The 16,449-nt window shown below is 44.3% G+C and overlaps 2 protein-coding genes across 2 annotated transcripts in view; both read left to right on the forward strand.

The window, feature by feature from the left end:
* mysm1 (Myb-like, SWIRM and MPN domains 1) overlaps nt 1-16,449 on the forward strand; it is a 67,307-nt gene that overhangs the window by 7,803 nt on the left and 43,055 nt on the right. The window lies entirely within an intron of this gene.
* Nucleotides 405-9,949, forward strand: oma1 (OMA1 zinc metallopeptidase). Its single transcript, XM_071895656.2, has 8 exons — nt 405-1,215; nt 2,030-2,258; nt 2,928-3,101; nt 3,727-3,834; nt 4,897-5,025; nt 5,339-5,413; nt 5,744-5,893; nt 8,418-9,949. Exons 1-8 carry the CDS (start codon nt 821-823, stop codon nt 8,775-8,777), a joined length of 1,620 nt encoding a protein of 539 aa, XP_071751757.2. The 5' UTR covers nt 405-820; the 3' UTR covers nt 8,778-9,949.

The following is a 16,449-nucleotide window of genomic DNA, read 5'->3' on the forward strand; positions in this document are numbered from 1 at the left end:
TATGTTGTGGTCTTGCCTCGTCTTGTTTTTTGTGTAATAGTTTGATGTACATATCCGTTATCGTGCTTTATTGATGCTTTCATTATTTTTCAGACAATATTATACTGATTTCATAAATTTGTATTTTTTCAGGGATTAATGTAATCTCCATAAAAGTGTATTTCAAAAGCTAATTGTGGTTTGAGGTCAGCAATATACTGCACCACCTTCCATCCAGTGGAAGCAAAATGTAAACTTCCACAGCGATAAGATGTATTTTTTCCAAATATGTACACAGAGGATATACTGTAACCACCAACAGTATGAAAACAGTGCTGTCGGAACCCTCGCCGCCGGGAGGTTTCCAGGGGGACTCATATTTTGGGAGCACACAATCATCGTCCGGTGAGAAGTTGTCAAAAACAACCAAAGTTCAGTTGAGTGTCCAGGGTCGAGATTATGGATTCGTGTCGCAAGATAAGATTTTAAAGTATTTTAGAACAAACCGCTGATACGAGTGCAAACATGTCAATCTACGACTGTTGCAAACTTGCATCACGGAGAGTGGTGCATGGAGCTAGCGCCCACCGATAGCAATGATATGACATTGACATAGTTGACTAAGACTGCTTGTGATATCGACATAGGCAATGAAGTAACGTTATTCCACAGTCATTTTGACGTTGAGTATTGCGTATTTCTGTCCTCCGAAATTACGTTAAATAGCGGCCGTGCGCGGTCTGGCGTTGTCAACAAACTGCTTGTTCCTGCTGGCTCACCAACCTAAGGAGGGACTCAGGATTAGTAACTACACTGTTACCGTGCTGCTGCCAACAGAACCATGGCATTACTTTGTCTTCGTCTTGCAAGGGGCGTACGCTGCTGTTCCCTTTCCGCACAACTGACACGAAACTTCCAGGTCTACAAACAAGCTGGACACACTGTGGAGAAGACACACCTGGTCTCCTCTAACAGCTGTCAAAGAACAACAAGCACTGTTCAGCTTCACCTCAGAAGCCCTCCGTGTGGACGACGTCTCTTCTCTCATGTGAACTCAAGGACAGTGTATTTCCCAGTGAAGGGTCCCAACACCACTGTACCTCTCCGTCCTGCTCCTGTCCTGACACAGCGCGGGTGCCAGTTCCACACCTCAGGTCCCCGGAGGGCCATACCTGCACCTCTCATATGGCTGGTGCTCAAACCTCTGCAGAAGCTCATGGCTATAATACTTGGAAGGTAGGACAAACAGACTATTAACAGGCTTACAAAGTATTTTATTAAGTTTAATTTTATTTTAGGTCAGAACTGATTTAGGCAAAACATCTGGAACTCCCTGGAAAACAATAAAACTCAAAGAGCTGCCTTTGTTTTGTTTAGTAATGATTTAAATAGGCTTGTCCCATTTGACTGGTTTCGTTGCCTTTTGGAGCCCTTAATGAATTACTGTCTATTTCTTTAATGTGACTTTGATTGCATTTTGTACATTGTTGTATCTTGTCTATCTTGATGCTACTTTATTGGCCGAGCCTGAAAAAGATATTCTTGATCTCAATGGGACTGCCTGATTAAATAACATTTAAGTAAACATTATGTTTTATAGTGTATCATTTTAGTAAGGTGAGATCAACAGAATTTCCTATTTGGAAGTTTTACTCCTGACTTTTCCACTTAGATTATAACCTTTTGATCTATGCTGCCCTACAAAGACAAACAGCAGTTACTATGTTGTGTGCTTATAAAGGTCAAAAGTCATGATGGGTTTTAGATTTAATAGCAAAATAACAAAAAAGATAAGATAACAAAAATACACCTATAAATGCCATTAAATGATATGCAGTCCACTTCTGTACCAACAGTCCTTCTGTCGGGACATTTTCTTTCTCAGTTTCACCATTCACACAGTTTCTGGTCCTTAGCTTTGGCTTTGTGGGGCAGTATATGTTTATTATATTGCCTGCATGAGGCTATGTGAGCTACATGAAAACCTATTGCTTCAGGCTTCTGGTTGAAGGGTGATATCACAGAACCTGTGGCCTTCCTCTGTGTGTAGGAGCATCAGGAAGTGGTGGGTGGCGCTGCCCCCCAACCGCCAGCAGCTCTTGCGCAAAGCGGCCTGGCGGAGTCGCTGGCAGCTGGGGGCAGGGGCAGCTGTTGCTATGGTGATCGCAGCCCTCTTCCTCCTGACCCACCTGGATGAGTCGCCGGTGACGGGACGGACACGCCTCCTGGTGTTCAGCAGAGAGAACTACATGGAGCTGGCAGCCCTGACTGCAGAGGGGGTGAGAGACAGAGACAGAGGGAGAGTAGAGCCATTGATAGAAAATCACAAATTACCCCTTCCATACACAATATTATGGTATGCTGACTGAGGTCCATCCATTGTAGGAGGCAATTGACACTGAGCTTTTTATAAGGGAATGTCCTATTGTCTGTCACCTAATAACGTCCTATAGCATCATCAAAAGCAGATGAGGTAACATTCTGTGTTCAACATGGTGGACGACATGACGCTCCAGACATTGTTCTGTGAAATGGTGAAGTTGATTTTTATTTCCTCAATCACCAAAACAGAAGCCTCACACAACTATTAACAAGGATAATAGCTTTTTGAGGAATTAGTGCTTTTTCTCCTTTACGTTACTGGCAAGGAATATCTCTAGTGTTTTTTAAGGATATTAGTTTATCTGATGTCACGACTGCAACGTCTCAACCTTGTAAACACCACTCTTGTATAGTGCGCCTCTTACGTCACACTCATGTTGACGAATGAATTGAGATGAGTGGAGGCAGAGATGAAAAGAGTGATGACATGTTAGATGACATGTAAGTTAGAAAGATGAAGGGGGTTGACAATTTAATGTGATGACAGAGAGAGGTTAACTTTGTGAAATTCTGCCTTTAATACTGTATGTTTGTGTATATACAGTATGCGTGTGTGTGTGTTTCAGTACCTGGAGGAGTTTGCGGAGCTGCTGGTTCCGGAGCATGACCCCCGTCACCAGGTGGTGCAGCGGGTGGTGCAGCACCTGGCGCAGAGGAACAAGGACATCCCAGAAATGTCCTCTGTCACCTGGAGCGTCCATGTGGTGCAGAGTCCCACCATCAACGCCTTCGTCCTGCCGGTCAGTCACAGGAAGACACATGGAGACACATGGAGAGTTAGAGAGATTGTTTGTTTGTCATACTGTATCATTTTACTGTATGCTAAAAAAAAACAGTGTCCCAAAAATATATATATAAAAACAAAATCAACTTAAAATGAAGAGTTAAAGATGTTTCACCGCTCATCCGAGAGGCTTCATCAGTTCTACACAGACAAATCACATGTGAGAGATGGTTCAGCATAACAGAGTGTCTGTACCTGTTTCTCCTCTTAGAATGGAAAAGTTCCCCTTTGAGAGAGATAGAGATTGAGAGAGAGAGATTGATTGATTTATTACATTTTCATGCTGTATTTTGTTTCTGCTTTCTTGCACGCATGAAAGATGACAAATGTCAAATATGAGCAAATGAGTACATTTCTCTTCAAAACTCTTAGCGATTGTTTTCATTTGCTCAAGTGGGTGGGATGTACTGCATCAAGACAATTTATATAGTGTAAGTTTGCTGTAATTGTTTAATTTTTCTCGCAATCCTTATATTGTCCTATATGGTAAACCCCACCCATCTGTAAGTCAACCCTGACCCATAAAGAGTAGCTGCAAAGACCATCTGACTCAGATCGGGTTTGTATTTGTCTCTGTATAGAATGGGAAGGTGTTCATGTTCACTGGGATGCTGGATGCTGTGGCAGATGTTCACCAGCTCAGCTTCATCCTGGGGCACGAGATGGCCCACGCACTCGTGGGACACTCTGTGAGTACACACACGCCGCAGCCTGCGCTTGTGTCTGTGGCGTTGTTTTTACCCATGGTTGCATCACCTGTCACAGTATTCTATTTAGTACTTTCCCAGCTTTAGGAATCAGTCACTTTATTAGTGAAAAACAGTAATATTACATGAATTTGTCTTGATGAAAACACTGATAACTCACATGGTGACATTAGTACATACAGTATTCAATGGCACAGTAGTACCGAGTTGAATGAAAATACATGGAATAAGTTCAGAGGCTTGTGAATCATGAACATGGTTCCTGAGGCTAAAGTGGTGCAGTGTACAAAGACTTGTAGAGACATTTGAGAGGCTTAGGTGATAATAGCAGGAGTGTATTTTGCATGAGGATGAGTCACTGAAAACACTGAAAGGGCACAATAATGTTTAAGAACAAAGATTAGCCATTTAGGAGCCAGTGGCACTGTCTATTCATCTTCAGCCCCCCACACGGTCTCAGAAGTGTAGCGCTGGCAGAGATGGCATGAGTTGCAATGTGGTTGCATCAGCCAGTGATAAAGGCTCACTGACAATCACCTGCACACACTTATAGTCCCTGTCACTAATCCCGCCTGTGTTATGGCCAAAGTCCTGTTGACCTAGGGCAGTCTCATGCTTTATTAATTCTCCACAGATGGCTGTTTTTACTCCGGCTATAAAAGCCCATTCTTCTTGTGCTAAGAAAGTGTTTAAGAGTCTAATGAAGTTTTGGGTATTTCGAGACTTTAAACGTCCTCCGAGGAAATGCTTGGAGGAGATTTTAATTAGATGAAGGGAATGAGCATCGATGGGCTCGGTATTACCCAGTAGGTGTGCTCTATTGGATTGGCTGTTAAAACCTCCAAATCTGTTGCGGCGTAAAAGTTCAACTAAAATAGATGGGAACAATCAATATGTTCGCTCTCCCTTTCTGCCTCTTTCACCTCCCAAAAACTTCCTCCCTCTCTTTCTCTCTCTCTCCCCATCCGACTCCTCTTCTGCTCACCCTCCCTCCTCTACCCCTCCATCCCCTCCGTCCAATAATCCTCCCCTCTCCTCCCCCAGGCAGAACAGGCCAGTCTGACTCATGTGGTGGACTTTCTGTCCCTCATCCTGCTGACCGCCATCTGGGCCGTGTGTCCTCGGGACAGCCTGGCGGTGCTGGGACAGTGGGTACAGAGCAAGCTTATACAGGTGAGATGCATTCATTTGTGTGCCCAAATATACACACTATGTTGTCTATCCACCAGGCTGTGCATAAGGATGTTATACATACAGCTGTGTAGCATTCATTCCATGGTTGCTACCTCAGTCTGGAAAGTATGTTATTGTAGAGCCACTGTCATCATGTCACATACTGTGATACTTGTTGTAGTGAAGAAATAATCTTCTAACAATCACACATCATATTCAATACCAAAAATATGTATGTAGTATGAAATTTTGGGGTAAGGACAATGTATGTGTAGGAACCTTGTAGTTCATACATTCTCTCTCTCTTTCTCAGCTGATGTTCAGTCGTCCCTATAGCAGGAAACTGGAGGCTGAAGCTGACCAAATTGGATTACAGCTGGCTGCTAAGGTACACATCATCATCATTATTCTATTACCTAACATAATATCACAATACTGAGGATCCTTGGTGCTTTTGGGGAGTAGTGTTTAATGAGTAATGAATCGTTTAGAGTCTTCTTGCTCTTCACAGGGTAATTAGTATGCTAACCTTCCACTCAAACTGAGCATTTCACATAGTGGATCTCAAGTCCTGCAGTGTGTCTGCGGAGCACTAGGGGGCACTGTTGTCCAACCAAACTAATCTCAGCTGAATCGTCAGTAAGGGGTTTCATCTCAGCATAAGACGGAGGGATGCCACAGTGTGTGGGTGTGTGACCGCTCTGTGTGTCCTTCCCAGGCGTGTGCAGACGTGCGGGCGGGCCCAGTGTTCTGGCAGCAAATGGAAATCTCGGACCAGCTGAGAGGAGAGCCCAGCATCCCCGAGTGGCTGTCCACACACCCTTCACACAGAAACAGAGTCACGCAGCTGGACCGCCTCGTACCACAGGTACAGACACACACAATCCCATTTCTCCTATCAATCCTCCACTTAGGGATGGGACAATAACCGGTATTATATATATCACAGTAAAAAAACAATAATGATTGTGACACTGCCCCTAATTTTTATTTCCCTGACCACCGCGCTAACCGGCGACTTGTCGGGAGGCTGAATAACAAACTCAGACACACAGCACAGCCCCGGGTCTCTCTCGTCTGTCTTCACTGATGTTTTATTTCCCCAAAAAGGAGGAGCCCTCTAATCCTCCGCCACTCGTTGGGAAGTGCACAGTGTTATAGAGGTAGTGTCCGTGGTAAACACATAAACTCAGTAACGCCTGAAGCAAGGGATTATCAGGCTGCGAGCGCTAAATCAGCGTCACCATCCCCGTCAAATCCTCCTCCCAAGGTTTTTATCTCATTAATAATTTTTGAGATATTGAAACTTGGCTCCATGTGTGAGGGGAGCGGCCTAAACCCATCTGTGGTTGAGGAGGACCAGTGCAGCAGCTTTAGGAGCCGTTGAAAGGAGACTTAATGGAGCTAATGAAGTGTCTGGAGACCGGAGAGATGCATATCCACCTGCAGACATGGAGAGAGGAAGGAGAGACTCGGGGGAGGAGAGGAAAAGATGCAGCGATTTAGGAAGACGGGGAAAAGCACTTTGCCACGCGGGGGCCTGCATGCCCGCTCGAATGTCTTGGAGGATTTTTAGATGAGGACCTGAAAGAGAACACCGCCGCGGCACCGGCTTGATCTCACGAGCTCACCCGCCGTGCCGGTTTACACAGTGGTGAGACAATCGATGGTATCTTACGGCTAGAAGGAAATCAACAACTGGTTAAGACGGCAACTTCAGTGGAAAGCGTTAGCATCCCTGATCATTACATCATTACTCTGTGTGTGGGTGTGTGTGTGTGTGTGTGTGTGTGTGAGGGAGAGAGAGAGAGAGAAGGAGAGAGACAGTAAATATGCGTTAGGCAGCAGCATATTTAACCTTGAGTGTGAGTTGAACTGTTGGTACACAACTCTGCTCTCACCATCAGATGCTCCAAGCAGGAAAGACGAACAGATGGGTAAACCACTAATTGTCCATCAGGTGCCTGTGTTGTTCAGTGTGTGTGTGTGTGTGTGTGTGTGTGTGTGCTGCATACATGTGCCCATGCCTCGTATTGAATCCCTGCGTGGCTGATTGACCTCTAGCAGCAGTCGTTGACGAGGCAAGGCTGTAGCCACAGGCAGTGAAGTGATGATGACTGTTGTTTGGGGATCCATCAGTCTACATCGTGTGTGTGTGTGTGTGTGTGTGTGTGTGCGCAGAGAAAAGACTCTGGCAGAGGGAGCTATCTCTACCTCACTGATATCTCTAATACACTTTTTACACCGAACTCTGTCAACGGTTCGTTCCAGCATAGCAGCGGCACATATGAACCGCGCCAAAGTTAACAGCTCGGTCTCAGTAGTGTGAAAGTGATGTATAACGTGATGTTTTTAACCTTGCGGAGGTGACAGCACCAAGCCACTTAACTTGACTCTTCTGAGGGCACTCAGCCTCCACTAGTACACTCATCATCCTTAAGCAAAGCACACAAGTCCACTGGCAGTGTGAGAGGGAGGCCCCCGGTAAGTGGGAGGCCAAGTGCATGTAGGTGTTCAGAGCCTTGGAAGTGATGCTAAGTGGGGGATTGATGAGGTAGTGTGTGTGTGGGGGTGGGTGTGTGTGAGACAGAAGAGTGGGTGTCTGTAACTGCTAACTAGTGTTTGTGGTTAGTTCCTACTAGCTGAAGGGGCGGTGAAGTGGAGGGTCCAAGCTATGAGGAAGCACTCATCTACATCACTCTACCTACAGTACCTGACTGTATGGGCTTGATTGAACGCCCTCCCACTCTTTTGTCCCATTTTGTCCCTCTGTCTCTCTCTCTCTCTCTCTCTCTCTCTCTCTCTCTCTCTCTCTCTCTCTCTCTCTTTCTGCAGTATATATCACTGTCTCCCTTTGTCTCAGTGTCTCTCTTTGTCTCAATGCTTGTCCCTCGTCCATCTGTTTCTCTCTTTCTCTCACATTCTCCTTCTGTGTCTTTCTCACTTTCTCTGTTTCTCTCAATTCAGTTCACAGCTGTTTTATTTGCATGAAATATAAAAGCACTTATTGCCAAAGCAAAAACAACAACTAAGATTTTTGCCAGATAGCAGCCGTGACAATGTGACAAAAACAACAAATGGTTCAGCAATATTATGCTAATCAATCACTAACCCAATAGACACATTTATTGATGGATATTTGATATGCATCTTAGTTTTTTATCCATTGTTAATGTCCCTCCTGTCTGAAGTTGTGACAGGTTACTGCATGTTTCGCTACAAGTGTGGCAGAATCCTTTTTTTTTTCTCCTAAAATATATTGTATTTTTTCATTTGAGGAAAGGTTTTCAAAATGATTACATTGTATTTTGAATTTAGCAATCTGTCTCTCTATTCCCCACCTGCTCTCTCTCTCTCTCTCTCTCTCTCTCTCTCTCTCTCTCTGTGTCTAGGCTCTGGAGTTGAGGGAGAGCTGTGCCTGCCCTGCTCTCCCTGCTACAGACCCTCGAGCTGTCTTCTCCAAAAATGTCCGTGTGTTGCTGGACAACGCTAAGGGCCGGGGGAGGGAGGGGGGCGAGGGGACACTCAAGCCCCTGCCCCGCAGCCCCACCACGCTCCCCGAGGGGCTGGCTACAGCTCTCCTAGCCCAGCCGGCCCTGGCCCTGGCTCCGGCCCCAAGCGTGGATCTAGAAACCCCGGTCCCGCTCCCAGTCCCAGCCTCAAAGATGGCTCTAGCAGCACCAGTCCACGCCCAGGGTGCTCACCCCAAGCTGAAAGGGGTGTTGGAACCTCCAGAAGCCTCTAGCTGCTAACTGACTGGTTTGCTGGCTGGGAGACTGACTGAATGACAGACTGCCTGGCAGACTGACTGAGTGATTGGTATATTGGTCGACTGGTACATTAGCAGAGCCACAAACTGTTTGCCACTGCTGAAAAACCGTTTCCATCCTTGTCCATTAAATTTCAGAGCCACTGCTAAGCTTTCCTCCTCTATACTGCAACATACTACTGACTGTACTTTGTGTTTGCGAGTGTTTTTGTATGAGTATTCAGAGAATATTATGGATGCCTGGTGACTACAAAGATGCCACATTAACATGTTAATAATTAGATGACCTCAAATGGGGAAATGTTGAATTAATTAGTAAAGCGTCCATACATTGCGACATTAACTTGTGCATTATTCATCAAAAGACGGCAACAGACAAGAGTAAGCACTTTGTGTGTGCGTGCGTACATGTGCGTGCCCACGTTCACGCCAGGCACAGAGGACATCTATCTGTTCTCAGTGTGACTGCTGCATCCTCATGCCGCACACACACAGCACTTAAGCATTCTCCAGCCTGAGTGACTTAATGGTGTAAATTTATGCTGGGTTGTTTACAGGTTTCAAAAGGCAGTCTTCTGCATGGGAATGCCAATATCCACCATCGAGCTTAGAGAAATGTCTCCTAGGATTTTTTAAAATCTTATTTAACTAGGCAAGTTGAATGAGAAAACAGTCTTATTTACAGCAACAGCCTGGGGGAGCAGTTGCACGAGGATGAGGGGAGGGCAGATATGGGTGATATCTTGGCAGTCTTGCGTGTGCGTGTGCTGAAACAAGTAGCCCACTTTGTTATACTGTGAAATAAAAAGGGTACTGCTCTGTTATGGTGTGGGATGGTATGATAAATGATTTTTATTCGTGTCATGCACTGTAGGTGCTGAGCCCACATCAGCTTACAAGACATAATCAACAGTCAAGACATCTTATCATAATCAATAGTCTTACAACAGTCTTTACAGCTGCTGTGGAAGTATCGTATTGTACTTTGTTTTACTGCAAGAGATGGGTGTGTATTGGAGTCATTGAGTGGGTGGTGATAGCAGTTTTGTATGAAACTATGCAATGAGAAGCCAAAGGGAATATTTTTGTGCATACCTGTTAGTCAGCAGATAGGTGTTCTGCTTGCAAGTGGCAACCAAAAAAATAAATGGTTTTGGAGAGGAACGTGTTATTGTGGCAGTTTTAACATTGCAAGATCAGGAGAATTTTTTTTTTGTCTTTGTGAGTGAAGAGTAAAATGTGAATGTATCAAAGATGTGAATGTATCAAAAATACCCAATGTTATACCATGTAGATTAGGAGTGTGGAGTCAAAGTCGAATGTGTACCGTGTGTGTGTGTGTGTGTGTGTGTGTGTGAGAGGTGTGAGTCGCTCTCTGGAGTGGAAGAGAGAGGAAACTCATTAGCCTGTGTGAGATTGCATAAGAACATCAAAATGCTCCCGTTCTCACACCAGCCAATTAGACAATGGGTGAAAGATGAACAGAGAGATGTAGACTGATGCAGGCAATTTTCTTAGCTATCTGAAGAGGTGTGCACACCGTGTGTTTGTGTGTGTGTGTGTGTGGTAGAGGTAGTCGTAGTAGTGACTCCTTGATACCAGACTCTTGGGGAAATTCCTGGCAAGCTTCTCTCGGTTGATCAGGCGGATGTAAAGTTTGGAAATCTCACAGAGGAGGAATATAATACCACCAAGCCAGTCATAATCAAATAAAACAAGTCACCAGAATCCCATCAGTCAGCCTCACCACAGCGCTTATGTAGTGCCTGCCAACTGTTCATGTTCTAGCCTGTTGAATATGAGATCCATCCTAGAGTCTATCTATAACTTGTCATCTCTCTGTGTACTAAAATAGCATCGGAGGAAAACATCCAAAGTTGCTTTTTGAGGATGTATCTCCTCCTTTTCCTGCCACTGAAGAAGAGGATGAATGACATAATGAAAGACTGAGAGGTGAATTCAGGTGTGTTAAGGTGTTACTCTTGCTCCTCATAGGGATGTGCTTTTTTTTTTTTTATCAAGATTTTTGGATGCATAACCTCCATTCATTCTAATAGAGATTTCCCATTTCCCTGCTTTTTTTTTTTTTGTGTTGTCCCGGTCACATTGTTGTGTACACATTAAAGCATCTGGATGGCGCTCCCTCGCCACTCAGAGAAATTGGAACATGAGCAGGTAACAGACGACACACTCGCACCCAGAGGTAATTGTGATGAGCGTGATACAGTACACACACACACAGCGCTGGGTAATTGTAGCCTACTGGTGGAGTCTAAACAATACAGCGACAGAGGGCTTAATCAAGGAAAACAAAGAGACAGCAGTCAGATGGATGGAAAGGGCCGGCGGAGAAAATAGCCCAAATGGAGTCATGGGGATTGACAGGAGAAAAGAAACGGATATCTTCAAGTGTGCGAGAGAGAGAGAGAGAGAGAGAGGATCCTTGTGGTGTGATTTACATACAAATAGAACATCTGATTTTTAACACATCGTAGCGCAAATTCGGAATGGAAAAATCCTATTCTATTTGGTTTCTACTACTACATCACATAGCCACAGGCAGATCAGATCTGCTCCACCAAGTGTGTTGAAAATCAGATGTCTGCAAATTCAGCTTAAGTCTCGGATTGTTTTGTGTTTGTATATTATCCCACCCACTGGAGATATCAGACTGCTTCTGAGACCTCCAACTTACTGCTCGCAGGTACACAGTGGCGCAGACAAACAGAGAGACGTAGAAGAAGGAGAAGGAAAAACGGCAGGGCGCACGGAAACTTGTACACACACATAAACGCCCACAACAGAGAGAGCGGCATGCACAATACGCCGCGACTCTAGATGCTGTTTCCCCCACAAAAACACTCCCAGAGAGAGTCGGGGCAGGGAGAGAGGAATCCAACACATCTGCTGTGTAGGTGGCTGAATGACGTCCCAGAGTGCAGTCTGTCTACCCTCTGACCTCCCGGTGGAGTATCCTCCAAGTGGCTCATCCACAATTCCATTTCTTGGATCCGCCCCGACACACACACACACACACACACACTAAGCAGCTGGTTGTGGCATGTAGAGGGAATATAGTGATGGAAGTGTGTGTGTGTGTGTGTGTGTGTGTGTGTGGTTGTGGTAAAAGTTGCCTGTCCTTCCCCTGAGCATTAATTATACATGTGGCATGTGGGTGTCTGATTGAAATGAATATTTTACTGCTTTTAATCACTGCCATTGCCAGAGTGATGGAGCATCTGGCTGTGTTACCTGGGCAATTAAAGATGCTGTCTCACACACACACACACACACACACATGCAAGTCTCAGAGGTTGTGTCTGCAGTATGAGACAGAAGTACTACAGAGGCTTACTAATGAGTCAAAATTAGATTTGGAACGTTTTAAAGCAGCCAGGCCACTGGATGCAATTTTTTTTGCCTTTCTCCAAGTTTGATCAGCAAAAAGCTTTTCGAATTAGCCGAGGGACAATGGAAAGCCTCATCTGGGTCTCATGGCATGTGTTTGTGTGCCTGTTTTAAAATGCCAATACATTTGCCGTAGTTAAATAGTATAGTGTATTGTTTGATTTGATTGTCTCTGCTTATGTGGAACTATTAGTCTAAATTAAAAATGTAGAAAATTTGAGAAACTTAGAGATGTAGATATTGCTGTCAGACTGAAATGGATATCAATTCTTTTATACTTGTATGAGACTTGTATGAGAATGATTTCATTGGTGCATATGTTTAACATTAGGCCGGAGGAGGTTATTTGATGGAGGTGGGGCAGGCTCATTGTATAACTTAAAAACTTCCTTTGAATCAACTTTTCCAGTTGGTTATACTGCAACATCTTGAGGCATCAATCCAAAGTTTCCCCAGGCCCTCAGTTCCAACCCTGCATTTCCATCTCAGTAATGAAATGCCCAACAGTTTGCTCCTCCAGCCTCCTCTCCTAAAATTAACAAGGGACTGCTCAGGGTTTTTACACTATAAAACCTTTCATTCACCACTCCTTCAGTAGGCTATTGGTCAAAATGAATCACTAAACTTTAATCTTCACTTCTACAATTTTGTATATCGGTGGACTCAAACGGCAGCAAGAGGCGACTGTTTGACCTCAATACCCAGAATTAATGGAACGTGATGTCAGTAAACTGCACGACTCAGACAGTGGCTGGTGGAGGTGGAGAAGAAGTTCATCACTACTGAGTCCAGCTTTCTCTGGATGGAGCGCTCGCTCACTGCTGTCTAGGAGCAAGTGTTTCATTCTCGAGTTTAAATTCATAATTTCCTGTGTACTGAGAAGACCCCCCCCCCCCCCCCCCCCAGTGAACATACCCAAAATTTTATTTTTATTTTTGGCAAATAGGGCAAATCTGCGGCATCTCAAATAGAAGAGATGGGACGCCCTGCTCCGTTGCAGTCCCATGTGATTCAGGCTGATAAGACGGGTGTTTGTTTTTGTTTTTTTTTACGTGAAAACCTTGCCTAGTGCAGCTTTAATGAGCGCTATTTCGGAGCTAATGCTCGCACAAGGCATACAGTACATACAGTGCAAGCTTGCAGCGGGACAGCAGTGCTTCACTCAGAAGAGCTACACAACATTGTTAGCAGTCATTGATTGTATTTTTATGTTTATAGCAGATATTTCACCAAATGAACACAGAGAGCTCCTCTGAATATAAAGAAGGCTTCCATTTCAGAGACTGCAGATCACGGATAAATAATGAATTTGGCATTTTTAAGGCAGTCTTTGGCCAGTGGGAGTCCCTGGGCTTCAGTTGTGTAAGTGTGCAGCATAGTGAAGGCAGACTGTGGTTTGGGGTCATGGAGGCTATCTGGGTATTCTCCTCCAACACACAGTACAAGTCTTCCCCTAATGGCTCCTCATGTCCTCTCCATCTGCCTTATCACCTTGATCTCTCCCTCTCTCTCTCTCACTCTGTGTGTGTGTGTGTGTTCATGGTTGAACTGGTAGAGGTTTTTATAGGCTGGCTGCTCTGATGCTATTAGAGATTAGGATGTTAACACAGTCCCTCATCTGACTGCATCGATCCCAACCCTCGCAGTGGAATCACATTAATACTAACAACGTCAGGTACAAGCGTTCTACCTCTCTTTACCTCTCTCTCTCTCTCTCTTTACATCTGCTTCTCTGTCAGTGTTGATTTCAATTTGAATAACCAGCTTTCCCCCCAGTCGTTCCACGGGAGAAGGTGGAATCTGATGGGGAGAACGAGGGAAGGAAGAGAGGATGTGGAGGAGAGATGAGATAAATGGTTTGGATCATCATTGTCTTCCTCATCTGCTTTTACACTGGGAACTTATAGTATTTAACCTCAAACATGAAGTCATCAACATCAACAACTCAGTGTAAACATATCAAGATATTATTATTTTTTATGACCTTATGAGAAAAATAAAAATATACTTGGTGAATCATCTCTATAAACTTCAAGAGCCAAAATATCTCCTTGACACTCGTCAATACTGTACATGCTCTTGTTATCTGGTATTAGGATTCTGCAAGCATCCCATCCCTGGCGGTCACAGTATAAGACCAGATGTAACCGTATGTTTTATTCAAGTACAGGTGGAAATAGAGAAGCAGAGTAAGAGATTATTGATGAGACTGAAATGAATGTAGCAGAAAGGTGGTGTATGCACATCCAAAAAAGTAGGCTAGGTGCTTGGTATTAAACCATGAATCCATAAAAAAGAAGGGAATACCTGCACACTGGAATGATGCTCCCTTGGTGTTTTTCCAACTTTTCAACCTCTGTTGGTCTTCACCATACAAGGGAGCATAGGGACTGAAGTTAAGGGACCATCAACTGAAAGGAAAAGTTCTAAAAACTCCTAAATCGCCTATTACTGAAAAAATAAAGTATGAAAAAAAAGTATGAATTTCTTTTTTTTTTTTTTTATACATTTTCCATTTTAGAAAAGGCCTTGAACCCTTTTTAGAACAGATTTGTGTGGCCGGCCACCAGTTGAGAAACTCTGATTTAGACAAAATGGAAAACAACACAGAGCTCTTTGCGTCTGTGTGTCTGCCGGTGCAGCGGTGCGTTATATTCTCACCGTCTCCTCTGTGATCTGACACATCAGGACGGTATGGGAGAGAGGGGGACAAATCAGACCGAAATGCTGTCCGTCAATGTCGACCGAATTCACTGAACTGTGACGGACCTGGTCAAGCATTTGGGCCGACCACTGCCCCCCGACTGCAACACACACACACACACACACACACACACACACACACACACACACAAGCACAATAGGTGTCTTAGGCTTCCACTTTAGAAAACACCCCCCACACTAATGTGGTCCATAACTCTGAACTAATAAGAACGCCTGATGTTTAACGATAACAATTCACTTACATGTGGCTATATAGCACATATTGCATGTTCAGATTTAGCCAACCAAGTCCCAAGTTTTTTCTACTACCGATACACTGTTGCTTCACTGGCGAGACATTTTTTTTATTTTTATTCAAATTGTATTCTCCCTTCAGCTGTCAGAACAAGCAAGCAGTAGTCTGACGAGTGACAGTTACAACACATTTTTTGTGCATAAGTATTCCTATCAATTTCTACTTGACAGCATTTTATGAAAGATCAGGTATTGTTGGTTACTCAGTATAGATACATATGGGAATGGAGACTTCTAGGATGGGTATCGCTGGATGTGATATGATGTGTGTGTGTGAGAGAGAGAGAGTGTGTCTGTGCCTGCTTACAGCTACTTACCGTGAGCAGGGATATTATGAGGGATTAAGCCAGGAATAAATTAGAATAATTTCACATTAATCCTGGTACATTTGTTTCTGTGACGTTTGTTTTAAAGTTGACATTATAATTCCAGCTTACCGCCAGAGGAAAACCAGCCTAACATCTGAGGAAGCCTTAACGCCAGCCAGTACACGCTGTTAAGGTTCACAAAACAACACAGTTTATTAGACTTAGTGCCACAAGCTTAGTTACTCAGAATAACTGGGCTTGCCGTTGCTTTGAGTCTGGCTGAATTCTGTGCGCTGTGTGTGTGTAATGAGGAACTTTGATAGCCGAGACTTAGAGATGGGAAAGGAAAACCCACAGATCCCTTATTATTCCAAAGCACCAACTCACATTATGCCTGAAAGTCCTACATATCCTCCAAGAAAATGAAGTTCTACCAGTGCTCAAGTGTGTGTGTCTGTGTGTGTGTGTGTGTGTGTGCCTGTCTTATTCAAACATGCATGCAAGACGGAGGGCGTTGAAAAGTAATGTTGAGAATTATAATTTTTTTTCTCTCCCACACACCTTATCCGTTCTGTTCGTCCCTCCTCTCCTCCCCTTCCCTCTTCCTCTCTCACCCCTCCATCCATCCATCCCTCCATCCCTCCATCCATCCATCCATCCTCACTCAGCCACAGCAGTACCTGTCTGCTCTCTGCCTCGTTGCCATGGTTTCCATTATGCTTCCTGCCTGCTCTGGTTTGAAGGACAAAGCGCTGATGATGGGTAGTATTTAGAGAGAGAGAGAGAGAGAGAGAGAGAGAATGCTGGTCTGTATTGATATATGCTAAACTCTTCTTCCTTCCTCTCACTGGGTGTTTAGTGTAATCCTTATTTGGGTTACTCTCTCTCTCTCTTTCTCTCTCACACACACCGCGCACACAC

This window comes from Centroberyx gerrardi, chromosome 9, assembly GCF_048128805.1.
Source record: "Centroberyx gerrardi isolate f3 chromosome 9, fCenGer3.hap1.cur.20231027, whole genome shotgun sequence".
Lineage (NCBI taxonomy): Eukaryota > Metazoa > Chordata > Actinopteri > Beryciformes > Berycidae > Centroberyx > Centroberyx gerrardi.